Source organism: Columba livia, chromosome 26, assembly GCF_036013475.1.
Source record: "Columba livia isolate bColLiv1 breed racing homer chromosome 26, bColLiv1.pat.W.v2, whole genome shotgun sequence".
Classification (NCBI taxonomy): Eukaryota; Metazoa; Chordata; class Aves; order Columbiformes; family Columbidae; genus Columba; species Columba livia.
The window spans coordinates 2030605-2057924 of NC_088627.1; the positions used below are offsets into that span (position 1 = coordinate 2030605).

A 27320-nucleotide genomic window follows, 5' to 3' on the forward strand; every position below is an offset into this window, starting at 1 on the left:
CCGCGCCCCGCCCCCGTTGACAAGCGCGCGGCGGCGGCTTCCTCGGGGCGTGCGGAGTCGGTGGCGCTATGGCGACCGCGCGCGGCGGCGGCGGCTTCTTCGGGGCGCTGCTGCCGGTGCTGCTGCCGGTGCTGCTGCCGCCGGGACCGCCCCGCGCCGCCGCCGAGCAGGGTGAGTCGCTCCTGGCCGAGCCGTGTCCGTCGCGCTCCGGACCCCCGGCCGCCTTGGTCGCCCGCGGCGGGTCGGGCTGCGCGTTGCGACGGGACCGGGCGGGCTTTTCCTTCCTCCCCACGGTGTCGTTGCCAGCCCCGCGGGCGCGGCGGTGGTTCCGTGGGGCGGATGCGCCGTCGCTCCCCGGGGAGCGGGACCCGCGCGGGGAGCGTGATGGGGGTGATCGAGTCAGCACGGGGTTCCGGAGCGAGGGGACTCCGATGTCCCGGTCACCGGGGGCGCTGGGAGGAACGAGCTCCCGCGGCGGCCGCTGCCCGCGCAGTGCTACCGGTGCCGAGTTGCCGGCGCCACACACGGGAGCGGAGCGGCGGGAGCGCCCCGCACCGCAGCCCAAACGCGGGGTGAAGCCCCGAAGTCGGTGCGCGGGGCCCCGTGTCCCGGAGCGCTCGCCGGGGCAGGGACCGGCCGAGGACACGTCCGCACGTTACCCGGTATCACATCTGAGACACGACTTGCTGTCAGGGATTGCATCTCTGCGTGGTGGAACCGTGGATTTGGGGAAATACCTCTTCCTGCCAAGCAGAGAATTGGCTGTTTTGTGCAGAAAGGACGTGGTCATTCAGGGAAATTCCTGTTTCGAGGCAACTACCAGTGCGTTTTGGTTCCAGGACAGCAGGCTGCGGGCACGGTGCGGTTGTAGTGTTGTCTGGTGGTGTCAGAGGGATTGTCCTGCAGCGTCCCTACGGAAGGACTGCAGCTGTCCCTGGGACATCACCCTCATTAGGCTGGGGTGCTAACTGTGTAACTGAGGTCTGCTCTGGATGTGCAGCCCAAATCTCTTCAGTGCGAGTCCTGCTCAGTGCTCATGCGGTGACGCGGTGGCTGGCGGAGCTGGAGCGGGAGCTGTTCCCTCTGCTTGGGGACCCGAGCCCTGCTTGGGTATGTGGGAAGGGGTGGACAGCGATGAGCTTCCCAACAGGCTGGGTGGGTATTTACTGGCATTCCCTGGGTCAGAGCATTTGCTTTCTGACATGTTGTCTTCCCTGCAGTTGTCCTTCTGGATTCAAAGGAATCACAAGCGGAGCTGGGCTGGACCTCACACCCGTCAAACGGGGTAGGTGTGGGGTGGGACGGTCCCTCTGTGCTGCAGGGATGGGCTGCCCTGGGTGCTCAGCAGTGTCTGACACCCACGCATGGTGCTGGTGCAGGGAGGTGGCAGCCGGGGGGTCTCCTGGAGCCGGGGCGGGTGGGCAGCTTGGCGCACACTGTTGTGTTGATCAGCGCTGGGCATCAGAATGTTTGTCCTGTTCCAGCTAAAACTTCTGCTGGCAGAGAAGCTGCTGTTCATGAAGATATTTGTCCTTGTGTGATAGTGTGGCTGGTGTCACATCTCCTTGGCCATCTTTCACTTCTATGGTAGCCCAGCCCCGTCTGGCATCATGCTGCATGGTGATGCTGTGCACTGCGCCTTCCCAGGGACAGAAAACTCGGGGCATATGTGGGAAGTAAAGGCTCTGGCCTCTCAGTAAATCATGTGTCCAGTTCCATATTAGACTTCATTTCAGAAGGTCTGATGCTAGTGCCCTGTTCCTGGTTGTGTCTCCCTGTTTGCAGCTCTGCAAAGATCGCGGGTGCTGTTTGGCCCAGCAGCACCACAGTGTTACTGCAGCTTGTGGTTTTGGTGCTTTAAGGACTTTTAGTGCTGATGATATAATGGCCTGTGGGTGGAGAGACTTATGATGGTCATTTTTATACTGATCTGTGTGTTTCTGCCGGGGCAGCTGGTTCTTGTGGCAGCTCCCGAGCTGTTACAGCCCTTTGTTCTTTCCCTAGTGGGAAGAAATCAGCGGTGTGGATGAGCACTACAAGCCGATACGCACGTACCAGGTCTGCAATGTCATGGAGCCAAACCAGAACAACTGGCTGCAGACGGGCTGGATTGCCAGGCGCGATGGCCAGAGGATCTTCATCGAGCTGAAGTTCACCCTGAGGGACTGCAACAGCATCCCCGGTGTGATGGGCACCTGCAAGGAGACTTTCAACCTGTACTACGTCGAGTCGGACTCCGACCTGGGCCGTAGCGTCCACGAGAGCAAGCACACCAAGATCGACACCATCGCTGCTGATGAGAGCTTCACGCAGGGGGACCTGGGTGAGCGCAAGATGAAGCTGAACACCGAGCTGAGGGAGATCGGGCACCTGAGCAAGAGAGGCTTCCACCTGGGCTTCCAGGACGTGGGCGCCTGCGTGGCGCTGGTCTCCGTGCGGGTCTATTACAAGAAGTGCCTCGCCACCGTGCAGAACCTGGCCATGTTTCCGGACACGGTGGCGGAGACGGCCTTTGCGACTTTGGTGGAGGTTAAGGGCACTTGTGTCGCCCATGCCGAAGTGGATGTGGATAACCCCCCCCGGATGCACTGCAGCGCGGAGGGCGAGTGGCTGGTCCCTATTGGGAAATGCGCGTGTGCGCCTGGCTTTGAGGAGAAGGACGGGGGTTGCAGAGGTAAAGGTGTCCGTCGTGTCCTCTGGCCGTTTTTGTCTGTCCGTGTTGCTGCCAGGCTGCTCCAGTCTGCCTGGTGCCTCAGCACAGCTCAAAGGAGCGGAATTGCCTTTTGTCAGCAATATGATTCTTTTAGTTGATTGCAGCTCCTCAGCTCACAGCCAGACCTTAATTTGAAGGGTGGCAATTGGGTAAATGGGGCGTGTTGCCGGGAGCTGCTCTGCAGCGCGGTGTTGGCTGGGCAGACGTGCCAAGGCTCTGAACACCACCAGCCACTTCCCACAGCTTTATCTGTAACCATAAAATTACTCTAGAACATTAATATCCCCATTGTCATGCTTTAGACACAAGAATTTGATGACTTTACAGCTTGCAAGGTTGTGTTTAATGACAGCTGTAGAAATGGATCTAACCTCGACCTCAGCGGGTGTCCCTCTGCCAAACCCGGTGCGGTGACCACTCGGTCTCTGTTTTGAAGGCGAGAGCCTGGGAAGGGATCGACCCTGAGTGTGGGACACCGGCTGCCACGCTGCTCCTCCTTTTCACCTCCCCAAATGAGTCCCACACACGTCGGTTCCCCGTGTTAAGTCACACGGTGCAGTAGGAGAATGAGCTTTTCCTGAGGATTCGGGTCTCCCAGTCCGGATCTACTTGAGGCTTTTCAGATTTAAATAGTGCCGCCCATGCCATCCTGCGGAGTGAAAGCCTTTACCGGCGCTCTGGGTCGCGGCTGTTCGCTTGGTGCCCTCCTTAAGGAGATCTTATTAGAACTATTGAATTGAAGTCTCAGCGCTGTTGGTTGCTTCAGCGGCTGTGTGGCAGCTCGCCATGCTTTCCCCATCTGTTTGGAGTGGGAATTTACATAGCGAGTCCCAGAAGGCTTTCGCTAATGTTTCAGGTTTCTCTGTGTTGAGTTTAAATAATTCATATTCTCTAAGGAAAAATATTTGAAGTAATTTAACGGACATAATTAAGTATTTCCCCCTCTCATAGAAAGCAGGTCATTAGTTGCTCTCTGTGGAGCAGCATCATGTCTGGTCAAACAGTTTTTAGGGGTTGAAAGTTCTTGGTGGTTTAGCATAGCACTAAGTGAATAGCTTTAGATGATTTCTGATGAAAGCATCCAGGGCTGCAGAAATTATTCAACGAGGACAAAAGCTCTGGAGCTGGAGGCAGGTGGATAGGGTGGGAGTTTGGGGATGTCAGAACAGCCAAGCGATGGCACAGCACGTCTGGTTCCGCGGCCGAGGTCCCGTGGCGGCGGCTCTGGAGGGCTCAGCGGGTGCGAGTCCCCCGGATTCTTCTTGTCCATTAAACTTCTTGACCACAATCTCTGCAGCAAGAATGGGCTTTATTTCCCACCGAACTGGTGAAGCTGTTTGAACTAAATCACAAAGCTCTAGTATCCCTGTAACCATGATATAAGTGCTGAAATCACCCTGCTGCTGAGAGAACATTTGTATCCTCACACTGGAATGAGGAGAGATGAAAAAAGACTAATAGGATGTACAGTGCTGCTAATTACTGCTGCAAGGAAGCCGAGCCCTTGTGCTGTCCGTCTGTCCGTGTCGCAGCACTTCTCCGGAGAGGCCCCAGCGCAGCCGACGCGGCTTTGCATGTTTCTCATGAATCATTTCAGTGACGGCTGAAATCCAGCCATCTCCAGGGTGGAACCGAGCAGCGTTAGCATCTGTTTAACATCTACTCTCCAATAAGAGGAGAGGTTCTGTCACTGTAAATACACTTAAACTGCTTTTCTTGTCTAATATATATCTGTAGCCAGATGCTGGTTTGCACTTACTCTGATCTTAAAACCTGTTTCCAGCAGATGCACGGCTGGCAAGTGAGGAGTCCTCTTGCTCTGTAGCTGATCACCCGTCCATCCCTGTTTTATTTTCAGTAGCCTGCTTGGCACTGATGCCTTTGTACCCTTCATTTTACCAGACATGAGCTGTGGCCCCTTCGTGCCACTGACTTTGTGGTGCATTGCAATAGCTTTTGTGTAAATCAAACTGTGATGTGCAAGATCTGCCTGACATTTGCTGTGAAGTTGTCTCTTTCTGCTTCATCTTTCCCATCCAATCCCTTGTAATATCTGCAAGGAGAATTTCAACAAAGCCCAAGGTTAATATTTACCAGCCAGATTTGCTGCAAATGAGACAACTTCAGCCAGACGTTGAATTAATATGATGGAGGCCAGTTGCTAAAAATAGCTGTCAGCCACTCTTCTTTGACAGAAACGTAAATTTGTGCTGGAGTTAAGTTTCCTTCTCAATTTATTTCCCTCCTCTCCTCTTGGCAGCAGCAGGAGCCGGGTCTGCGCTGCCATGTACAGGGAACGGTCCCGGCACTGCGCTCCTCATGGTATGTAATGATCTAATTAGCGGGCTCTAGCGCTTGCCTACATGGGGATGATGCTACTGAAACCAGTTTTAGGGAGGAAATAGTTTCTAGTGCTTTGTCAGGATTTTTAATCCATGTTTTGAAGTGAATTCGATGTGGGTGGCCAGAACAGGTGTGACATTTTGGGTGCTCTCGGGTGAGGGGGGACCTGGCCAGTGCTGCTTCGTGGTCCTGTGGAACACATGCACGGGTTTTTCTTCTCTTGCAATAAGCAGCAAGTGGTGTTGCTTTTCAGGGAGGGGAAGCCTCACACAAGAAGTCCCATCAGGGACTTGGTGGTGGTGGCAGCCCCTGGGCAGGAGGAGCAGCCGCCGATGTCCACAGTGACTGTTTGAAAAGGGGAATAGAAGAAGTTCCCCCCTTTTCTGCATTACTGAATGGACTTTTGAGCAGCATGTCAGATTCAACATTCCATGCACAGGACACGAGGAAGATTTACCATATCTCAGGTAGAAAGCAAGAGAAAATAACAACCTTTGGCCTTGTTCTTTTGCACCTTCGCTTATAAAGCACGTGGGTGTTCTGGGCTCCTGCTCCAGCGATGCGTTGCCCCCCAGGCAGTCTGTCCCAGCACCGCGCTCTCCTTGGGTCGAACACAAATTGACCTTGCAGTCACTTAAGCTTATAACTTGTTGTCCTAGCGCCAGCGAGCAGCGAGGACGCTCCTCTCCGAGCAGATTGTGCCTCGCTGCAGATCGCTCAGGAAAGTCAATATTATCTTTCCTGTGCTTGGCTTCTGAAACAGTAGGGGAACAAATGGATAACAAAGCCTTTGAGAAGATCATCCTGCGTGTTGTGAGTAGCACAGCACTGCAGCTGTAAATACTGTGGAATCGAATAGTTTCTTCCTTATCACCAGCTGTTAGTTGGATGTAAACTTGGCTAATGTTTTGAGCAAATTGGAAAGGATGCATTTGGACAGGCGGTGCGTGGCCAGGGCTTGCTGGTGCTGGACATAAGGTTGGGGTGGGAGTGGGAAGTGGCACCAGTACGATGCTTTCCTGTGCACTGCATCTGTCCCATCAAGGCACCATGTCACCACAGTGTCCTTAGATGGAAAAGAAATAGTTCAACTGACAGTTAGGAGCAACTTAGAATAAATTACAGGATTTTGTCATTGAGTGTGAAGAGACCTCCTGAAGCCTAAGGTCTGCTTTTCCACTTAAACACAAAAAAGATGTATCCAAACGTACAGCACTTGGGGCTTTTGATTTATTTCATCTTTTATACATTAGCTTACAAACCTGTATGCGCTTCTGGAGTTTATTTTATCTTCTGGCTGATGCTTGAGTATTATGCATAATAAGTTTATTTCTTTTCTCCTGGGATTCTGTAGGTTGCATAAAGCACCAGGTTTTCCTTTCATTGCTGCTGCAGCCGCCGGTGTCCTGCAGCCAGACACGCAGGTTTGCGTCTCGGCAGGGCTGGCGCTGGGCTCACCGTGGCCGCGGTGGGATGGTGAATGGGGCTATGCGAGTAAATCTGTGCCTGCCCCAAAAGAATAATCGCTGATGAAACTTCTACAGCAGTGTCCTTTCTGGGCTATGGTTTGGCTTTCTCCTCCGGGGTCTCATGTTGTAGCAGAACACAGCTGGAGCAACTTGTGACCTGGGCAAAGTGTCGTTTTGAAGGCATGGAGAGCTTCGTACCGAATCAACTTGGAGTATCTGTCCCCCCGTCCATTCGCAGCCTCTGTGGTACCTGCGATGCCTCGTGGTAGACGCTGCTTCCCATCAGTTGTGCACGTGGAACACCCATGTAAAATACGCTTTGTCTTCAGTCTCTTTTTGGAGTAATGGTCAAGCTTTGAGATATTTATTATTTGGGATTGCATGTTATATTGCTGTTCTACAGCGTGTCTGAAATAGTTATGGCTGTGAAAATTGCAGCAGAGCCAGACACAGATTACTCCATGACACTTAATTTTAGAGCAAACTACTCAGAAAATTACCAGCATCACTATTTGTTTGCAGAATTCTTGTCAGGCTTAAGCTTATAGATACCTGGCTGCTGGATGAACATGCTGATTATTGTGCTGGAATATGAGGGCAGCGAATCTTGCCCATGGCGAAGGGTGTTTGTGCGAGATCCAGCGTGTGGTGGGAGTAGGGCATGTTGGAGAGGCAGGTCGGTCAGTCCTTCCAGGGAATGGTTCTGTAGAATCATCAGGGAACTGAGAGAGACAACAGCAAATTGCAGTTGGCTGGGTGGATGTGCCTGCTTTAGTGTGTCCTTGAGGAAAATTCCTGCATAAATAGCCATGAGGTTCTGTTCAGTACTGTCGGAGCACTGAATTCAAGCACATGCATTGCTTTAGGTATTTCAAGACTGGCGGCTGTGTTGGTGCAGAGCTGCTCGGATTCCTCCGTGGAAACAGAACTTGGCTCCGCTATGTGGCCGCCTGGTCCCCAGGGTGGGCGGCAGAGGGGGAATCTCCTTTAAACTTGCCGAGTTACAGGATTGCATCTTCACTGGCTTGTCCGGGCTGTCTGTCTGCTCTTCCAGAGACTGTCTTTTCCCTGGGAAGTGAGTTGCAGGCATTGCGGTCCCAGAGGTGCTGCACGTGGGAGCCGTGGGGCTACGGGACAGGGATGCTCTCCAGACAGGGGCTTTGCCTGGAGCTGAACAGCTCCGTGGGACAACGCTTGCAGGAGCTTCACTTGAACAGCAACCACGATCAGCCCCGGAGCTCACACAGCCCTGCAGCCCAGCTGTCTACGTAACATACTTAGTCTCTTAATCACTGTTCATTGATTAACAAGAGAAAGCTGCTCAAACGCTGATGCCCTCTTGCTGATTCATCAGCATCTCTTCTGCCACTTTTTAAGCCAAAACTTGAACATGCGGCTGACTGTGGCTTAGGAAGCGTTGAGATCCTTGCTGGTGAAGGAGCAGCTGCAGCATCCTCAGTGGCCCAGGCTGGGTGTGCGGGGACGCGTCCTCCCCTCGACAGACCCATCGCTCCCATCTGAGGAGATGGTAAGAGAAACCCTTCCCGTGGCTGCATCGTGCTGGGTAATCTGCCAAGCTGCAGCACAAGTCAGTGTTGCTTGTTCTGCTCCGAGTTTGATCGTGTGTGCGTACAGTGTTGTATCGAGGAGGGAACACGTGCTCCCGCTGTCAGCAAGATGAATAAGGCATGCCTGCCCAACGGGGATTAGCTTGTGTGGGCAGCAATGATGGAGCTGGAGAGAGGCAATTAATCTGTCTGACCCGTCCAGCTGCTTCTCTGGCTCTAGGAGAATGTATTATTGAATTTTATTATTTAATAATTAAGTTGCAGTAGTACCAGAGGACAAGATGTAGGATAGAAAATAGTGTACAAAAAAGAGAATTTCATTCCAGAAATTGATGGCCTGATCTCTTGAGAGCTGCCGCATACCCACTGCAAAAATGAGCACTGCGAAATGACACGGACACCTAAGCCAGCTGGGGACCAAGAAAAACACTTGTAGGCTGAGGTGGAAGAGGGTGGGAGTTTATCTGAGAAAAGAAATGGAGATACACACATGGTGCATCACATGTTCGGGGGCGCTTTTGTTCTTCTCAAGGGTGAGATTCAGACAACCAGGGAACAAAATTAACCAGTAAGCCTAACAGCTGATCTGCGCCCAGGTTCCTTGTGGGATGTGCTTGCACGGGGTCGTGATGCCCGTGTTCCTGGGAAATGCAAATCGAGGCGTTTTGTGCGCTTATTAACTGACATAACTTCTGACAAATGCTTTTGTAAACTTCTCCTGGTTATTAGAAAACGAGGCGGCTCGAGGAGGCCAAATCCGCTGCTTTCTGCAGGCTTTGCTTGTGCTGGGTGTCACGACAGCACGAGAGCTTGTCTGGCAAGGAGCGAGGCTTTTAGGCAGCTCTTGAAAGGCTGAATCTGTTATGTAAGAAAAGCAGGAATATCTGATGTGCGTTGCTGCTCCAAGCTGTGCCAGCGGTCAGGGCGATGGGGCCATGGGGGCACAGCCCTTGGTGTTGCAGCCCCTCTGTCCGTGCTGCAGGACGTGGGATTTCTGAAGCCCTTGCAGCAGATGAAATCACCTCCCCTTAAATGTTCACCTGTTTTCAGCGTCCCGGGGAAGAATCCTCCCCACCCTGCGCTGTGTCTGGTGCTTTGTCCTCAGATCACAGCTGTAGCTGCCAGTTTTATATCATGCTAAAAATTAATGAACCGGAGTGCACTGGAATAATCTGCTTTAAAAGGAACAGTCTCAGCAGCCAAGTGCTTAGAAATGATGAGAGGGCTGCGCTAGCGGAGCTGTTCATCTGGGAACTTTACAAGTGATTAAGTTTAAATATTCAGGGGGGACAGACAGCAGCACTGCATTGGGAAGATGAAGCAGCCAAGCAAAACATGGGTGCTGCTGTTGGGCTGGAAATCCAGCGGAGACCCAGTCCCGGCCCTGCTGGGGTCACTGCTCAGCCCCAGGGACCCCGTGCAGGTGGGGGTGCTGGGGGCACCCAGCAGTGCCAGGGACACCCTTGTTCACAGGCTGTTTCCTTGTCAGGTGCTTCAGGCTGAAGCTGTTGTGAACTGCCCTGTGGAGTTCTGCAGCCTGTTTAGTTCTTTTTGCAAAGTCTTTCATGCAGAAATAGCTTCTGGGTGTCCTGCTGCAGGTATTGCTTGTAGTAAGGATCAAGCCAATCCTTGACCAGCATGTGAATAACTTGTTTGCTTGTGTATCAAAGGTACTTTTCAAAGGATAAGGGAAGCCTGTGTATGGCCTATAAAAGCAAATTTATATACTGTTGTTCATCTTCAGTACATACCTCGCTGCCCGCGGTGACTGCTGTGTAATCCGCCGTGATAAGGCTGTTGCTGCCACTGGCCTTGCAGATTGGGTTTGCGTATGAAGCTCTGGTGGCTGAGGAGGTCTCCAGCTTCTCCACTGCAATATTGCTGCCCTTTTGGGGTTGCTGCTCTGTCTTGCTGTGGCTCCCATGTCATTTCTGCGCTGCTCACCTGCCTCTAAACCCTAAGCCATGTTTTCCATAACCTGCGGCATTCTGCAGCCACCTCATCCCCCATGTCCCTCCAGATCTTTAAGGTCCTTTCCAACCCAAACCATTCCATGGCTCTATGATCCCTCTTGGTGCCAGGGTCGTGCAGGCACTCAGGAGAGGTCGCCTGGAGGGTGGGATCTGCTGGCAGGCAAAGGAAACGGGGAGATGCCATCATCAAACGTGTCCCCATTCACCTGGGGATGTTCTGCCCATAACTCCCTCTCTCTCTTTTCAGCCTGTCTTCCTGGATTTTACAAGCTTTCGCTCCGTCTCCCTCTCTGCTCCCCTTGCCCTGAGCACAGCTTCACGCATGAGGAGGCCTCCACATTCTGTTTGTGCCAGAAGAACTACTCCAGGTCCCCGTCAGACCCGCCATCTGCCTCCTGCACACGTACGTCTCGCTGGGATGGCGGCTCTTTGTCAAAGGGGGATGTGGGGATGCAGACGCTGCGCCTGCCCTGCAGCGCAGAGCCCGACGGTGCCTGGGGGCTGTCCATACTGTCCCCTGCCCGGGGACGCATGTCCCTGGGGTCCCATCTGCACCAGGTGCTGCTGCCACAGGGAACTGATGGGGGGGTCTGTCCCTAATGCCACGGAGCTCGCAGGCTGAGGCTGCAGTCTGATGAGACAGACGTGCGGTTGGGCTTGCAGACACCTCAGTATAACGAAGGCACAGTCATTTAGTCGATATAGTTCACAGATTTTAATTAAATGGCCTCTAGTTAATTGGATTGGGCCCCAGCTGCTCCGGTGATGGATGCTGCGGAGCTGCCTGCGCAGCCATGAGACACGCGAGCACGGCCGGGCAGCGTCTGACAGCCACAGGCTCCCCGGGCGCTTCTCACATGCTGTGAGCTGTGTTGTGCTGTGTGTAACGTGTCCCTGCAGGGGGATCCTCCATCCTGTGTCCCCACCATGCTGCCTGCATCGGTGCCTCCGCGTCCCCTTGTGCTGCCATGCGCTTTGGCTGCCCAGGGCTGTGCTTCGTTCTGCACTGACGCCTGTGCTGCTGCTGCCAGGGGACCCGCAGGTTTGTCGTCCCCGGCAGCACCTGCATGTCCCAGTGCCCACACACGAACGCTCTTCTGCTTGCAGGCCCGCCCTCGGCGCCGAGGAACCTGGTGTACAGCCTGCGGCAGTCCTCGCTGGTGCTGCACTGGAGCGCCCCGGCCGACGCGGGCGGCCGCAGTGACCTGACCTACAGCCTGTGGTGCGGCCGCTGCCCCGCGGCGCTGCAGGGCGGCTGCGAGCGCTGCGGCAGCGCCGTGGGCTTCGTGCCGCAGCAGACGGGGCTGGTGGAGCCAACAGTCACCCTGGTGAACCTGCTGCCTCACGTCAACTACACCATCCGCGTGGCGGCCGTCAACGGCGTCTCGGGCCTCGGCCCGCTGTCGGGGCAGCCGTACGCTGAGGTCAATGTCTCCACTGGCCTCACAGGTACAGCTGCTGCATAGCGCATGTGGTTTGTCCCCCGTGGCACCACTGCCACCCCCTATGTCACCTCTGGGGTCTGTGGGGCTCAGTGTGCAGGTCTGGGGTTTTGTGGGTCTGGAGGTGACGTGGGCATCGTCCTTGGGCTCTGTCCTGATCCTCACAATTGGCTGCAATGGTACAGACGTGGTGCTCGGTGGTGGCACAAGTGGGAGAGGAGGTGGAGACCGGCCTGTGGCACTGCCAGGGGTTTGGGTTGGTGCCGGGGGAGCCTGTGGCCCCACTGTCCCCCATGGTGCTGTGGCAGCGAGCAGGGTGACAGCCAGCGCTCCAAAGGGACAAGTCCGCTCTGTGCTCCGGCTGCAGTTTGAATTTACAAGTCACAAAAAAGCACTTCCGAAGAAACAACACTTTCAGCCCATCCACAAAAACTCTCCTTAAAATAGACAATTCAAATATGGGCTGTCCTTTGGAAACAGAAAGATTGATTTCTTCTCTCTCCTGTGCCGGTCTGTCACACAATTTCTTGCTCAAGTGTCCCCTTCCAGTTCATGTTTCACGTGTCTATTCCGGCATGCGAGGACAGCGAGCATCCAACCTCCGCACACATGGGGCTGTCGCCGGCTGGAGGGTTTGATCCTGCCTTGGTTGTTCATGGTGCCTCAGGAAAATCAGCTCTGGTTTGTTATGTCCTTGTCTGTTCCTCTGCGGTTATGTTATTAATTTGCATGAAAACCTTTTGCCAAGCTACGGTTAATGGAGACAGATGATCCTCACATACCTCTTGGCAGGAATTGGCCAACAATTTCATCTGAAGAGATTAAACTTTGATCTTGTTATAAATAATTTTCCCACCACTTGATCAAATGTTTTTTGCACGTGTTGCTGCTTTCTCTTCCCTCACACCACAATTTCTGCGGATGCTCCGGGTGGATGCTGTGCTGCAGACTGCTCTTCGCTGGACGTGTCACTCCTCATTAGGATCTTGGCTGCTCAAGGATGGATTTAGCTCTGGGAAGTTCTTCTGTCTCCTGAGGTCAGGCTGTTCCTGAGACTGTACAAGCTAAGGAGGGGCAAGCTTAATGAGGGCCCTTAATGAGCTGTTTCTCCAGAGGCTTCTGCCTGGTGTTGGGCAGGGGACCGGGCTCAGGAGCTGCCACAGGGCAGCAAGTGCCGTGTCCTCTGAAGAGTGAAGCAACAGGTCTGCGGTACCAACCTGTGCCTGAGCGTTTGCCCAATACAGCTTTTCATCTGGGTAAGGGGGAATCTCAGCCCTTGACTCCACGCTGCTCCTGAAGGACCTGGGATGTGCATAAATAATATGGCATAATTAATCTTGGAATCTCTTCAAAATCTATGTCTCTTGTTGAGCTGTCAACTCTCCGGATGCAGATGGTGGCTCAGAATCAGCCGAGCAGCTGAGACTCAGGAAGGTTCTTGAAACACTCGTGTTTGTTGCTGCAGGAGGTGTCCCCTGTGCAGGAGGGATTGCCAGGCAGGACCGCTCCATCCCCAGAGTAGCCCAAGTCCCCTTGTGTTGGCACCGTGGGCCAGTGACAGGGATGGTTAACCATGGATGGTGTGCGGAGGTGTGACTTCCATCGTGTCCTGCACCCTGGAGCCCCCAGCTGTGGGAGCCCATTGCAGAACTGGATGGGGCCGGGGATCAGGAGCGAGGGGACTCTGGGCGGCTGGCGGCGGTGACTTCCTTGCAGCCATGACGCGATGGTCTCGGGATGTCATCTGCAGCAGCAGGGAAGCTCCGGCTGCAGATATGCAAACTCAGAGGGAAAATTAAACAAAGAAACAAGACCCTATTTAGCTGTCAGATGCCGGCTTCTCTAAATATAGCTCAGAGTGCAGCTTTCACGCTGCCCTTCCCCTTCAGCAGTCACAAGAGGGAATTAGTGGTGGTTCATTTTATTTGCAGGGGAAAAGAAAAGATGCTATTTAGTCTGCAGGAGGCAAAATTAATACTGTGTTTTTTCTAATCTGGTCCCAGCATGGGGCTAAATAAAAGTGTTTGAGGAGCTGTTTACCTGAAGGAGCAGAGCCGTGTTAGCTATGTAAATGTGCACTCTGGGATGCTGTCATTTATATTCCCCGCAGGGATCGGCTCCTGTCTTAAAGGGCTTTTAAATCTGTTGCAGATTAATAATGCAGCCAGTGCCGCAACACGTTCTCCTTTCTCGGGCTGTGGAGAAGTGGTTTGTGCTGAATTAGCTCCTCTGAAGTCGACTCCTCTGCTTGTTGCTGCTGCAGCCCCAGCCCGGGGGGCTCGGGATGAGCTGACCCAGGGTGAGGGGGCTCACATGGGGGGTCTGTGCCCTCTGTACCATGAGAACCAGACCTGCGAGAGCCACACGGTAACTGGTGAATCGTCTGGTTCAGAAAGAGGAACCCTGGGCAGGAGTGCAGGGCATGGCGCCCACCCTGGTTTGATGCTTTCTCTGCTGGTACACTGGTTAATTAAGAGGCATAAACCCACATAAAAAGCAATGAAGTTTATAAAGTCAGGCAGAGCAGTGAATAATTTAGTGTTTCCTTTTCCAGAATAGAGGCAATGTTAGGGGAGCTTAAAATATTGATGGGAAACACATTTTTTTTTCACAGTGTGAGATGCTTTATAGTCTCTGTGATTTGCTTTAATCCCTTTTAAACATGTTTGAGGCTGGTGCCTGCTCTTCTGGCATGTGCCATGGGTTCTGCTCTACAGCCCACCACTGAGTGCGGGTTTTCCTGATGACTTTGTTAACAGCCAGGACACCTTGTTCAGGTTTCTTCAGTCTGTTTGCTGGAGTCAGAGATACAGGAGAGCACCTGTGTGGTGTTTTATTGATGGGAATTGTATAGAACACCAAGGAGGACTTAGTTTGCAGGAGCAAAACCGAAGTTAAGCAAGCTGGAGCCAAACCCGGGCACAACGGGAGCAGTTGGCAAGTGCATCTGACATGGTGAGAGGCACTAAACGGGAGCACACGTGCCAGGAGGACAGTGCAGCTGCAAATGTGCTGACGAGGAGTTCAGAGCCGCTGCGGAGCAGCTCTCCCGTCCATGTGTCCTACAGCCCTCCTGCCCCAAGGCTCTATTCTGCACTTCCCAGCCACCATTAGCAGCAGGCTCAGAGCGCTGGCCGACGCTCAGACCCCTCTGCAGCACCGCGGGCGGACGGTGCCTTTAGGATTTTGTGCTTGTTTTCCATCAGAGCGTTACTGGCTGCCCACAGATTACAAAGCTGTTGTATTTTTACCATCACCTTCTCCTGTTGGATGATCACCAGCTTGGAGTTTGCCCTATTTTAATCCCGATGCAGATGGAGGAAACTGGTATCTGCAAAAAAAGCGTGTTCTTCAGCTGTTTAAATTGTTAAAGTTTACTGCGGCATCACATGGCAGATGCAGAAATGAAGTAACCGCAACTGAACACGTTCGTGCTGACATGGGACTCGCGGCCGCGGTGGATATGAGGATGGAGATAAAATTCCCTGTAACGTGTGATCTCCTGGTTACACTTGGTGGTTCAGAATGGCTGATGCGTGGTGGCATGTGGTGTCACCGGCCATGTCCCCGGGGCCCTGGTGGGCTGTGCTGGACCAATGCAGGGGGTTTGGGTGATGGGGAGCAGGGGATGCTCTACTCCGGCAACTCCACCATCACCCGCTGCTTTCCCCTCTGCTTTTTCAGCCCCGACTCCTGTCACCAACATCCGCACCGATAAAGTGGAGCAGAAGAGCGTCTCCTTGTCGTGGCAGGAGCCGGGGTCCCCCAACGGCACCGAGTACGAGGTCAAGTACTATGAGAAGGTGGGCACTGGGTCTGGGACGGCTCCGGCTCTCGGTGGGAGGTGGGAGGGCGCATATCTGTATGCGGTGCTGTTGTGAAGATTTTGCTGGCACCTGTAGGGACGAGGAGCGCTTCACGTGGGGGCCGATGAGGTGTTTTCCTCTCTGAGAGCATTATGCAATCTGCTTATGCAAGTTTTAGGAAATTTAGGGGTTTTTTTGTAGAGTTCATGTTAATTAGTGCGTTTTTCCCCCCATCTGTGCAGCAAGATCTCATCCAGTCCTAATGCTGACATCTCCCTGGGAAAAAGAGTAAAGCTAATAATTTTAATTCATGATTCTTTTTATTTTTAATGCGTTGGACGGCTTTTTTCACAGACATTAGAAATGTGGGAGTTGGGTGCTTGCCATAGCCAGCTAGACAGGGACTGATAAACCATATGGGGTTCCTGGATCTTTGATGAGATGACACCTGTGTCCATAGCCTGGGAAGGTGTTGGACCTTGTGGTCTTCGCTGGTTTGGGACTGAGGGTCGCCGAACCTGTGACTTTAGTGAGCTGTGAGTGGCTTTACACACAGGAGGGGACACAAGCAAACATTGTTGTGACAGTCTCTTAATTTTAAACATATCTGTTATTTGGCAAGTGCGGCTGGTTGAGAATTTTAGAAGAAATACTGATGGGTGGAGAGCGGGGACAATGCTGTGAGAGCAAATAAATGCAGTTTATGACACGGTGCCACAAATTACCTTATCTGCATGTGCTCAGGCTCGTTATGAAACTGATTGCATGTCGAGCAAACTGTGCAGGTGACACATTGGCATTCTGTATTTAGAACCAAGCTACCTTGAAGCTGATTCGTATTAATGTGATTTTTGGCATCTGATAGATTTGAAAGGAGGAATCTGTGGGTGAGGGTGAATGCTGAAGCCCGAGGCGGTAATTCCTGAGCAAATGGGCTGCAGCAACAGGATGCTCGGGGTATGTGAATGAGGAATCGTCCTACTCAGGTAGGGAATTCTAGCTATAGTTTAGTGATCAGTCACTGAAATTAGGCTCTTGATGCTGACATGAAAATTAACTTAGTGTCTAATCTTTGCTTTTAGAGACATACTTTAACTATGGAGATTCAGAGGGAAAAGTGTATCAAATGGAAAATAAATTTCTAGCAATGAGACATCTAGTAAATGTATTCTTTCTGGTGAAGGTTTTATGTGTGGATAGGAAGCTGTGCTGCGCCGGCTCCACGGCACAGCTGTCTGTCCAGCTGCAGCGCAGGTATCTCATTATTTCACAGGATCAGAGAGATCAAAGTTACTCAACTGTGAAAACCACATCAACGGCCGTGACGGTCAATAACTTGAAGCCTGGCACCCTCTATATTTTCCAAATCAGGACATCTTCCTCTCTGGACTATGGGAACTCCAGCCCCAGTGTTGAAGTGAAGACGCTGGCAGAGCGTAAGTGTTGGCGATGCTCAGCGCGTCGTGCTCGCACACGCAGACATGGACTCTGGGCTGTCGCGGGGACGCTGCTGCCCCGGCCCGGGTGCTCTCGGTTCCATGGAGCAGCATCTGTTCCTCTGGCTCTGAGCGCAGCTTTTAATTGCATTTTCCTGTTGGAGTTTCACAAGGCTGCTGCTGGTCAGCATGTCCTGGGGTGTCTGTCCTCATTCTTCTCAGGGCAGCACCAGCGAGGGCAGCCGGTCACAGGGACAGACTCTGGAGCAGAGGGAGGCAGGAGCAGCCTGGGGACCCGGCTGGATTTGCGTCCCAGGCAGGAGATGGCCACTCACCCCATGGCCATCCTGGCTTGTGAGGCACTGGCCGGGTTAGCCGCTTGGCTGGGTGTGGTCAGCCAGCATCAGTGCTGTTTGCTTTTCCTTCTCACAGTTTCCGTTCATAACTATAGTCCAGAAGCATCTTATTTCACTGACTAAAAGAGGGCTTGGAGAGGTGCTTGGGCTTCAGCTTAATAACCCACCCTGGCTGGAAATGAAAGCCCTGAGATGGCTGGCTCAGTACGACTCGCACAGATTGTGTTTAACAGGGCTTTAAATTGCATCCATTTGCCACACAGAAGACATTTTCAGAATGAATTGAAGCCAATAAAAATTTTATATAGAATGTAGCTTTCTAATACCTCCGTTTGCAGAAGCGGGAAGGGAAGGGATTAATGTGATGAAGGAAAACTATTTGTAAGCCATAAATTTTAATATGTCCCTCTGATAAACAGGAATCTCAGCGCTGATTAACAAAGCCGGTGGGGCAGCGCGGGGGCTGTTCTGTCACACCTGCAGCGCTGCCCTGCACGCTGCTCTGATTGCACCAGCTCGAGCTTTGAAAACCGAACCTGAATGCGAATTGTTGCGAGGATGGTGAAGAGCAGCCGGGTGCTGCGGGTGAATTGTCCCCCAGCCTCGCTGGTGGCCGCAGGCTGGGGCTGCCCCACCCCTGGGACCTGCCCCAGGGACACGGTGACCAGCTCCACTTCCCTCCCGCAGTGACGGTGGCCTCCAGCGAGCAGAACCCTGTCCTCACCATCACAGTGGTGGCCATTGCGGGGCTGACGGTGCTGGTGTCCATGGTCATCGGCGTCATGGTCTGGAGGAGGTGAGCAGAGCTGGGGTGCAGGCTGAGGTTTGGGGTAGAGGGGGGTGGCAGTGAAGCCCTCAGGGGCTGTGGGCAGCGCTGGTGCTCGGTGCGGGCGCTGGGTTGAGCAGCCTGTGGCTCCTCGTGCTGTGGGGCTGGACTCTGGCGCTGAGCGCTGCGGCGTGAGGCAGGAGCTGCTGCCCAGATAACGTGTTCACCTTCCTTCCTGCAGACAGTGTGGGTACAGCAAAGCCAGCCAGGACGGCGATGAGGAGCTGTACTTCCACTGTAAGTGAAGCCCAGCCGGTGCGACTGCGTGGGGACGCCTGCGTTTGTTGCTATGAATAACCAGCTCCTGACAAAGCAGCCCTGAGTCCTCGCCTTTGAAGTGTTGTCATCCCGCGTTATCCCAGCGCAGGGCTCAGCACAGCGAGGTCTCTGGGGACAGCAGGCTTGACAGCTTCATAAGCCGGTGTCCATCCTTCCCGTGCTCAGGTCACCACCGTGCCGAAGGAAAGGGGGATGCTTTTGGCATTCCAAGGGGAAGATGAATTATTCCGTCCGCTTTTCACAAGTGGCTACATGAGAATACAGCTTTGTTTTCTGGGGCTACTCTTTATTATCGAGCAGCAGTAATTTTACAGACAACAGTTGTCAAAGGAAACTCGGATGTCAGGATTGATGGGTTTATTTGATTCCTGGCACATGCCCGTGAAGCACACACACGCTGTTCTGCTCCCCAGAGCATTTCAGAAGCAGCAGAGCCTGCGTGCCCATGGCTTTGGAGGGCCTGGCACTGCCGAGCTGCCCTTGGGAGCTTGCCGAAGGTTTTCCATGGCGAGGGGAGCGTGGCAGCTGCCCGGTCTCGGTGAAGGAATGGAGCCGAGGTGGCAGGGGAGTCCTCACGTGGCGTGACCCTTCCTGGCAGGGCCCAGCGAGCGGCAGAGCTGGTGTGCTTTGGCTGTTGTTCTGGCTGTTTGCTGTGATTTGGGGTGCTGAGGAAGCCCCAGCACGCAGGCAGTGTTTTCCATGGGAGCCGTGCAGCTCCGGGCAGCGCGTCGGCCGCATCCTGCGCGGTTCTGGCCGTGCTCTGGGCAGCACTGCTCGCCAGGCACCAGATGGTCGCTGCCGGTGGGAGGTATTTTGCTGCCCATGCTGTGAATCAAGGAGACCTGGAACATGGCTGTTGTTCGTTATTATAGTTATCTCCCCTAGAAGTCTTGGGAATGGAGATGATTTGAATACTGGAGGATTAGCATGGGTGTCAAACAGGCTCAGTGCAGGCGGGAGCTGCGCAAGGTGAAGGAGCTGCTCTCCTTGAACCTGGGGGTTGTGGCAGTGGAGCAGAGCCATTAGGTTCATTTAATCCCACAGGATGTTTCCCAGCAGCCTTAAAGCTGAGGCTTTTGCTTTGTTTATAAAAAGGTGGCATGTTAGTCCTGCCAGCCAAGCTGGAGCTGGATGAAGCACAAGAGCACTTCCCAGGACAAGCGGGCAGGACTCTGCCCAGCCTTTCCCACGCCCTTTAGGTGTCTCCTCCTTTCTTGCAGTTAAAATACCAACCAGGAGGACGTACATCGACCCTGACACTTGCGAAGACCCCGTGCAGGCTGTGCATCTCTTTGCTAAAGAGCTGGATAATGCCAGTGTTAAAATCGAGAGGATCATCGGGACAGGCAAGTTCTTCCCCTGCGGGTCGGTGGCCGTGCCGTGGGTCGGTGGCCATGCCGTGGGTCGGTGGTCATTGCATGCAAGCTCTGCCCAACTTGCCAGTGTCCCCCGAGGCAGCTCCTTGTCCTGTGGCACCGGCAGCGCCGCAGGCCCTGACTCTGGTCTCAGGGGTATGTGCTGGCCCTGGGGAGATGGGAGCGTGCTGGTGAGTGTTTTGTTCGGGAGCCTCATTTCACATTCCCGGGTGTTTCCCTGCGGCACTCGGTACAGCCAGCCACGTGAGGTGTGGACCAGAAAGCATCAGCAATTATCTGCATCTGGGCAGTTTGACAGCAGCATGAAAACTATAAATATGTGAACTTAATGATTTATTGATTTTCATCAACTTCACTGCCTAAAACTTAAAAGCAAATTAAAATCCCCTCCCCGGGCCCTAGAGCCTTAATCACAAATGTGTGCCAGATCATGGGAAACACAATTATTCTTTGTCGTTCCTTTTCCTAAAGATAAATTCAGCCGCAGAAAAGGAAGAGGTGGAGGAAGGGAGGAAAGGGCTTGGCCACCAGCTTAAAGGACAGAGTGGAAGGGAAGAGGACATGGAGGGGAAGAGGAGGTTGTCTCTGTAGCTGCTGAGTGGAGCAGCGAGACTAATCCCACATACCTTTCAGAAGCAAAACGATGTTTGAAAAGTCAAGAAAGAGATTAGTCAGGAAGACATTTAAATATAAGGAATTTAGGAGTGCATTTGTCTCACTGCTGACCTGACAAGTACCTGGCTTTCAAATCGATAAAGCTTTTCATAGCTACACGTTTTTTGCTGTAAAGCCAATATTGGCCTTTTATGCTATGAATTTGGTAGCTCCTGTTGTCAAGAGCGTGGCTGTGCCTCCGGCTGCAGGAATCCCGTGTGCGGGGCTGGGAGGCGGAATGGGGACGGTCCAGGGAGCAGGAACTCGCTGCCTGAGGGTTAATCTTCTTTTCATGGGCAAAAGCACAATATGCACTTGAGCAGAGCGTGGAGAGGATGGCTTACAGGGGTAGGAAGAAGAAATTCCATTGCATTTTCACACGTTTTTAGCATCCCATTCTAAACTTGTTCGAAGGGCTGTGCGTGCAGCACAGGTGGGGGAAGCTGGTACAACAGACTCTGCGGGGGGAACTCACGGCCGTGCAGGGATGCCTGCATTTCTGAGTTTGTGCATTGGCAAATCCTCTGATTAACAATGGGAAAGTCTTGCTTGTCTACTCAGCCAGACACATCACTTGTGCTACAGAGATGGTCCCAAAGCAAAGAAAATATCCCCTCAAGGGAAGGTGACTTCCTAGAAGAGGCTGGCTGCCCTTTGCTTTATAGCAGGTGTATATATATATACATATATGCATAACCTGTCCTTATAGTGCTTTGCAGCAGCTCAGTAAAACGTCGTCCCTCCACCATGGTGCTGAATGCCGTGAGGAAGCGGAGGTCGGCCAGCATGTAGCTGGGCTGGAAATGGCAGCGGGGTCGGTGCCCGCACACGAGGAGCCGTGTGACCGCCATGGCGCGGGGGCCGGGCCGCGCGGGACGTCCCGCCATGGCGTGGCGGCTGTTTAACCCGCGTCTCTGCTGCGCAGGGGAGTTCGGAGAGATCTGCCGGGGCTGCCTGAAGCTGCCCAGCAAGCGGGAGCTGCCGGTGGCCATCCAGACCCTGCGCGCCGGCTGCTCCCCGGCGCAGCAGCGCTGCTTCCTGGCTGAGGCCTCCACCATGGGCCAGTTTGACCACACCAACGTCCTGCGCTTGGAGGGCGTCATCACCAGAGGTGAGGGGATGTCACCAGAGGTGAGGGGATGTCACCACAAGGGGTCCTGGGTGGTGCAACACGGGCAGCCTGAGGCTCTTGGGCGGGCGATGTGCTTAAGCCATTGCTTTGGGTGATGACCCAGTGCTGGAGATGCAATACTGCTGCTCTCTGGAAATCAGGCATTTCCTTATGCATTAGCTGTTTTAGCATTCTGATGATTAATAAAATGCCTATGGCGAGATTAACAAATCCAGGTAGTAGCACTGGCTTAGCAGCAAAACTGCACTCTTAATAAAAGCAAATTGAAGTGAGGTTCTGTCAGTAAAACAGATGACTCTGCTGGCTCCTGGCTCTCGTGGGAGTGGGTGCGCTGAACTAGTCTGCAGATGCTGTAGTTAAATGGATATCCATGTAAATCCAAAGAAACACGAGCACGTGTGCTGATTTTAATTAGCTTTTTTATTGGGTGGGGAAGTATCTACGTCCTGAGTCCTGGGCTGAGCTGATTGCTGTTGCTTTTGCTGGGTAGTCCCGTGTGTGGCTCAGTGTTCTGATAAAGGGAGCAGCTGATATTGGGATCCTGGGGATCACAGCTGGAACACAGGGAAGCCTCGGACCCACAGCTCATTGCAAATGGCCTGGGATAAAGTCAGTGTGTCCATGGTAGCCAGGCAGTGCGGGCTGACCGTGCTGGGCTCAGCACCCGCTTTCTGACGGCTGCGGCATCAGAACTGCCCAAGCAGCTGCAGGGCTGACGCGGGGTCCTGGTCTGTCTGTGCAGGGAGCACCATGATGATCGTGATGGAGTACATGGGGAACGGCGTGCTGGACTCCTTCCTCAGGGTGAGCGCTGGGCTGGTCTGCTGGGCGCTGCCGCTGGCCTGGGCATCACTCACCTTTGGCTTCTCCTCTTTTTTTACAGAAACACGAGGGACAGTTCACGGCCGCCCAGCTCCTGTGCATGCTGCAGGGCATTGCCTCTGGCATGAAGTACCTGGCAGAGATGGGGTACATACATAAAAGCCTCGCTGCCCACAAAGTCCTTGTGAACAGCAGCCTGGCTTGCAAAATAACGGGTTTCAGGCAGCCACAAGAAGATAAGATGGAGACCATCTTCTCCACCATGGTAAGCTGCCTTTCCCGATTCTACCATCAACATTCTCTGAAAGCAAAATGCTGACAGAATGGCAGGAGCCCCGGCTTCTCCCATGGCCACGGGGTGGGGCTGTGGCTTCGGGGTCAAGGTCGCCCCGCTGTTAATTGCAATCAGCTGCGGTGTCTCTCACCTGCTTCCCCCAGTGCATCCAGAGGGCTCTGCAGATGCTGAGATGGGGATTGCTAATTACAGGAGAGCAAGCCTGGGTGGAGGGACTGTGTGTTTGCACAGCTCTGAAATGGTTTTATTAAATATTAATGTATAAAATGCCATCAGCTCTTCCCAGAGACATTCTCCTCTCCCATTAATATTTCAGGACTCTCACTCCCATGTAGCATAGGGTTGCACAGCCATTTTAAAACAGATTCAGGCAGAAGTTTTCTTGGTAGTAACCCTGCATGTGGCACATGGGCTTGCTCGGTGTCCACCCTGCGGTGCCGGGGAGGGCCCGAGGAACAGCCGTCCAGGAATCGTGTGTGCGAATGGGTCATCTCCCCTCTGCCCTGCAGCGGGGGAAGAGTCTGGTGCTGTGGTCGGCCCCCGAAGCCATCCGGTATCACCACTTCAGCCCGGCCAGCGACGTCTGGAGCTTTGGCATCGTCATGTGGGAAGTCATGTCCTACGGAGAGAGGCCCTACTGGGACATGTCCAACCAGGATGTGAGTCCTGGCGGTTGTGGGGGAGCCGGTGACATTGCCATTGCTAATGGTGTGGGGCAAGGAGCTGCTGCTGCTCCCTGGGCGAGCTGTGGGGAGGGAGGTTTGTCCCAGGCGTTTGCCTATGATCTGCATGGCAGCGCCTGACCCATCCCCTGCCCTCCTGTGCCACCGCAGGTGCTGAAGGCCGTGGAGGACGGGTTCCGCCTGCCCGCCCCCGCAAACTGCCAGCCGCCCCTGCACCAGCTGATGCTCGACTGCTGGCAGAAGGACCGCAGCCAGAGACCCAAGTTCTCGCACATCCACAACATCCTGACCAAGATGCTGCAGAGCCTGGAGTCCCCGCAGTGCCCCAGCTCCACCTGCCCCAGGTGACACCTCTGGCTTTGCCCGTTCTGCCGTTCCCTGCTCGGCCGCGCCGTGTCCTGCTCCCCGCTCACCGTCCCGCTCTGTCGGCAGGTCCCGCGGCACGGCCATCCCCCTCACCCAGCGCACCTTCTCGGCTTTCCCGTCTTTCAGCTCTGTGGGTGAGTGGCTGGAGGCGATAGAAATGGGCAGGTACAAAGACAACTTCACCGCTGCGGGCTACTGCTACCTGGAATCGGTGGCCAGGATGACAGCCCAGTAAGTGAACTGCTTTCCTGGCAATAACCTTGTGTTGTTGGGCGCAGCATGAGCGAGCTCTGCGTTGCAGTTACAATCAGGTGTCACTAAACAAGACAGATCTTCCAAAACGTGTCTGTAAGAGCTCGCTGGCACAGGTTGGGCTGCATGTGTGGTGCGTCTCGGTTGCTGGTTACTGAAGCTGAGATTTAAACCTGCAGTTTCTGACAGGAGCAGCGTTGACCGTCCCTTCCAGAAAGCCGAGTCAAACCTGGTGCAATTCACTGATAACCTGTTGTGCGGGCAGCCCGGGCGGCAGGGCCAGGAGCCCTCTCACATCTGCTGTGCGGCACGTTCCTGACTCCCGGTCAGGGTCCGTGTTGCTTTGGCTGGGGGGGCAGGTTGGGGGTCTCACTCTGGCAGGTCCACAGTTTCCATTAGTCTGAAACCTGCGCTGCCCTTGCCCGGGAGGAGTTGGTGTCGGGGCACTTCACCATTAGGGCTTGTTTTTGGGGCTGATATGGGGCTCGTTTTGCAGAGATGTCATCAGCCTGGGGATCACGCTGCCGGAGCACCAGAAGACCATCCTGAGCGGGATCCAGACCCTCCGGGCGCAGGTGATCCGGATGCACGGCCGAGGCGTGCAGGTGTGAGCAGAGCGCGGGCCCGGCGCCCCCGGGGAGGACACAGCCCCACAGCGCACCAGATCCCTGAAACCTCGCGGTTTCGGGTGCGATGTAGGAATCACTGGGCTGCTGCCAAACAAGTCGTTCCACATGGCAAGAGAGCAGGGCTGCCCGACCCTATGCCGGGAAGCCGAGGATTCCCGGGTGGCCGTGGCTCTCCCTTGCACTGTTTTGTAGGATGAGTTAAACTGTAATGATGCCATTTTGTATGGTAATTAGGTTAACAGGGTGGATGGACATTTGTGCACTGTCTTAATCCAGAGCTGACAGCGTTTTTGTATCCAGCATCTGTCTGGTGAAATCCATAGGTGTTTTTTATACAAGCTGACATGTTCTAGCAACCCCACAAGGAGCTTTTATTGCTTTTATTTTTAGAGACTGGAGCGCAGCTCACACCCAGCACTCAGCTCCTGGAAGGTGACTTTCCCCATCTGCTGTGCTGAAAGGAAACTTTCCCAGCTGTGTCCCTTCCGCTCCGAGAGTTCCTTCACTGAGTCTTGACACCGCACTCGGTGAACAAATTCAAATATTCTCCTCTAAAGTGCGGAGCAAATGGTGCTGAACATTTCCAAGGGAAAGGCCGCTGGGCTGCCCTGCTCTGCCGTGCCAGGGCGGCACTTTTGCCCCGCAGGTTAAGGGCTGGCAGAGGTCTGTGCTTGAGGGATGCGGTGCCAGCGCACCCCCCGGCACCCGCAGATGGGAGCACCCGGGTCTGGGCGCCCGAGGCGGCTGCACCGAAGGGACCACACGGCCCCGGCAGACGCTGCGTTGGGCAGAACGGGCTGTTGGTCTCCCCAAAATCAGCGGTGCAGGCCAGGTACAGCAGCACGTTGTTTGGTAGCAGGCGGCAGCGCGGTACTGCCCGTCGTGCCGTGGCAGCTCCCGCCACTGCAGGCCTGATCCCTGATGGAAGACATAAATAGCATCTGCTTAATGATACGAGTTTCCTTGAAGTTAGTTAATTAAATGGGTCTTTGGAGCCTTGTGCGGAGTTTTGTAGGCCTTTTATTATCATCTGTAAGTATCGCGAGTGAATTATTAATAATGAAAGGCAAAGATTTACACAGGGAATGGATGCGGCGGGAGATGCTCACAGTGCGGCTGGAGATCTGCTGGAGTCAGATCCTCCCGTCAGCTGCTCTGTGGGGACCAGGCTCGGAGTGACGGTGGCACGAGGAGCCCCAGGGCGGCTGTCACCAGCCCGGCACCGCCGCTTCTGGCCAAGCAGAGCGGTCCAGCCGCGGTGCTGGTGGCTGCGCTGGCCCAGCTGGTCCCAATGCCACTTGCTTAGTTTTTTAATGGAAATAATTTATCTTTAAGTTTGGCCCCTGCCTGGTCTGGTTGGTCACGCGCCATCCTGCTGTTTCACACCCAGAATAATAATAACGGTGAACTGAAACCTTCATTTGGTAGAAAAGCCAGATCCCAAGGATCAAGTGCACTTTGGATGCTCTTTATGTTTACATTTTATCTATAAAGTACATTATGGTTCTCTAGGCAGGGAGTTGAACCAACTCGATTCTGGATCCTCTCCCCATCTTCCTGCTCCTGGGCCATTTGCTTGTGTTATCGTGTCCCGCAACACTCCCAGCGGGAAGCAGACCTGGAATCAAGTTGGTTCATCTCCACATGCTTTTTGATATTCATTAACTATGTGTTATATACTGTAAATACTTAACTGAGAAGTCAATATATATTTTTCTAAGATTGAATCAAATGTAATATATTATCATAAGGGACACTGTGTGCATTTCATGTTTGAGCCATAGTCAGACATCTCCAGGGAATCACAGTTGGTTTGGAATAGTTAATAATAATAAATGGTAACAAAGATTTATTGTCATTTTTGTTAATTTTGTATTTATTGAACTATGTTTGAAGGCTGCAATAATGAGATATCTAAATACCTAAGTAAAACCAAGCACTAATTCTGGCCTGGCTTGTCTGTGTGGGTCATTTAAGGGGTTCTGAGGAGCAGTAGCGCTTGAGCAAGGGCAGCAGGTGTCAGGTGAGGAACAGTTTTGGTGGCACGTTCTTTTATTAAATAGCATGAGGAGAGTCTGGTCCTGCGGCAGAGGTGGCAGCAACTGTGGAACTCAGGATGGTGGTTTCTTGCTATTGACACTTTGTTAGAGGAAAAACCCCTCACGTGTTTGTTTTGGGGACGGGAAGGTCCGCGGTTGGCGTGTAGGGGCAGGTGCTGTTCGGGTGGGCAGGGACCATCCATCACCCAGGGGACTCGGTACCTTGGACGTGCTCACAGCGTGGAGGTGTCGATACGACTGGGATTGTCGGTCTGATGTATGTGGATGCTGCTGGGCAGCGGGAAAACACGCAGTTACTGTGCTCAAGGCATGTAATTAGTTGTGTAATTCAGTAGATGAAAGCAGTGTATGGCCAGCACGTGAATTTCTAAAATATTTAGAAATAATTCGATGAGACTCTTTCACTGGTTCGTGTTTCTTCTCTTTTCCTTAGGCTGCTTAATGCCAAAGGACACGAGCAAAAGCCTCGTTTCGCTGTGCTGGGAACAGTGACAGCTGCTAGGAAAAAGGAACTGAATGGGCGCTTAAATGGGTGAAGTCTATTTGCCGTCTGTCGATCAATTAATTCAGCTGGTCTTTGCGAGGAGCTCGGCCAGGGCTATATTGGCACTATAAAGAAATAATTAGAGCTCTGGAGTTATGAATAGTGGATGGTGAGTCCCAGCCAAGCGGAGGCTGCAGGGATGAGGCCGCGGGGACCTGCTCCTGCTGTCCCCATTGCTGCCACCGTCCGCTGTGCCGCTGGTGGCCCCGCGGGGACAGAGGTGACAGTCCCAGGCTGGTCCGGTGGGAGCAGCGGGGAGCAGGGACCGACCCAGGGCACCCGCACTGGAACAAGTG

General features: G+C 53.7%; 1 protein-coding gene across 3 annotated transcripts; it reads left to right on the top strand.

Annotated features, from left to right (window-relative positions):
- On the top strand, nucleotides 1-26368 carry EPHA10 (EPH receptor A10). 3 transcript variants are annotated; one of them, XM_065041419.1, is made up of 17 exons: nucleotides 10-171; nucleotides 1221-1285; nucleotides 2005-2674; nucleotides 10314-10469; nucleotides 11174-11515; nucleotides 15193-15311; nucleotides 16588-16750; nucleotides 17794-17902; nucleotides 18114-18169; nucleotides 19432-19557; nucleotides 21167-21352; nucleotides 22116-22177; nucleotides 22257-22460; nucleotides 23000-23149; nucleotides 23324-23517; nucleotides 23606-23770; nucleotides 24288-26368. In XM_065041419.1, the coding sequence occupies exons 1-17, from the start codon at nucleotides 69-71 to the stop codon at nucleotides 24400-24402; spliced, it is 2985 nt and encodes a 994-aa protein (XP_064897491.1). In that variant the 5' UTR covers nucleotides 10-68; the 3' UTR covers nucleotides 24403-26368. The 3 variants fall into 3 exon arrangements, 2 of the variants coding, with proteins under 2 accessions (XP_064897492.1, XP_064897491.1); XR_010468133.1 differs by lacking the exons at nucleotides 22116-22177; nucleotides 23324-23517; nucleotides 23606-23770; nucleotides 24288-26368 and having other exon boundaries at nucleotides 4-171; nucleotides 23000-23137; XM_065041420.1 differs by lacking the exons at nucleotides 17794-17902; nucleotides 18114-18169; nucleotides 19432-19557; ... (5 more) ...; nucleotides 23606-23770; nucleotides 24288-26368 and adding an exon at nucleotides 17526-17786 and having other exon boundaries at nucleotides 1-171.
- The last annotated feature ends 952 nt before the right edge of the window (nucleotides 26369-27320 follow it).

Coding starts and splice junctions, on each gene's coding strand:
- EPHA10 (XM_065041419.1), top strand. CDS start 69: ATGGCGACCGCGCGCGGCGGCGGCGGCTTCTTCGGGGCGCTGCTGCCG. Junction 172..1,220: donor CCGCGCCGCCGCCGAGCAGG/GTGAGTCGCTCC, acceptor TCTTCCCTGCAG/TTGTCCTTCTGGATTCAAAG. Junction 2,675..10,313: donor GAAGGACGGGGGTTGCAGAG/GTAAAGGTGTCC, acceptor CTCTCTTTTCAG/CCTGTCTTCCTGGATTTTAC.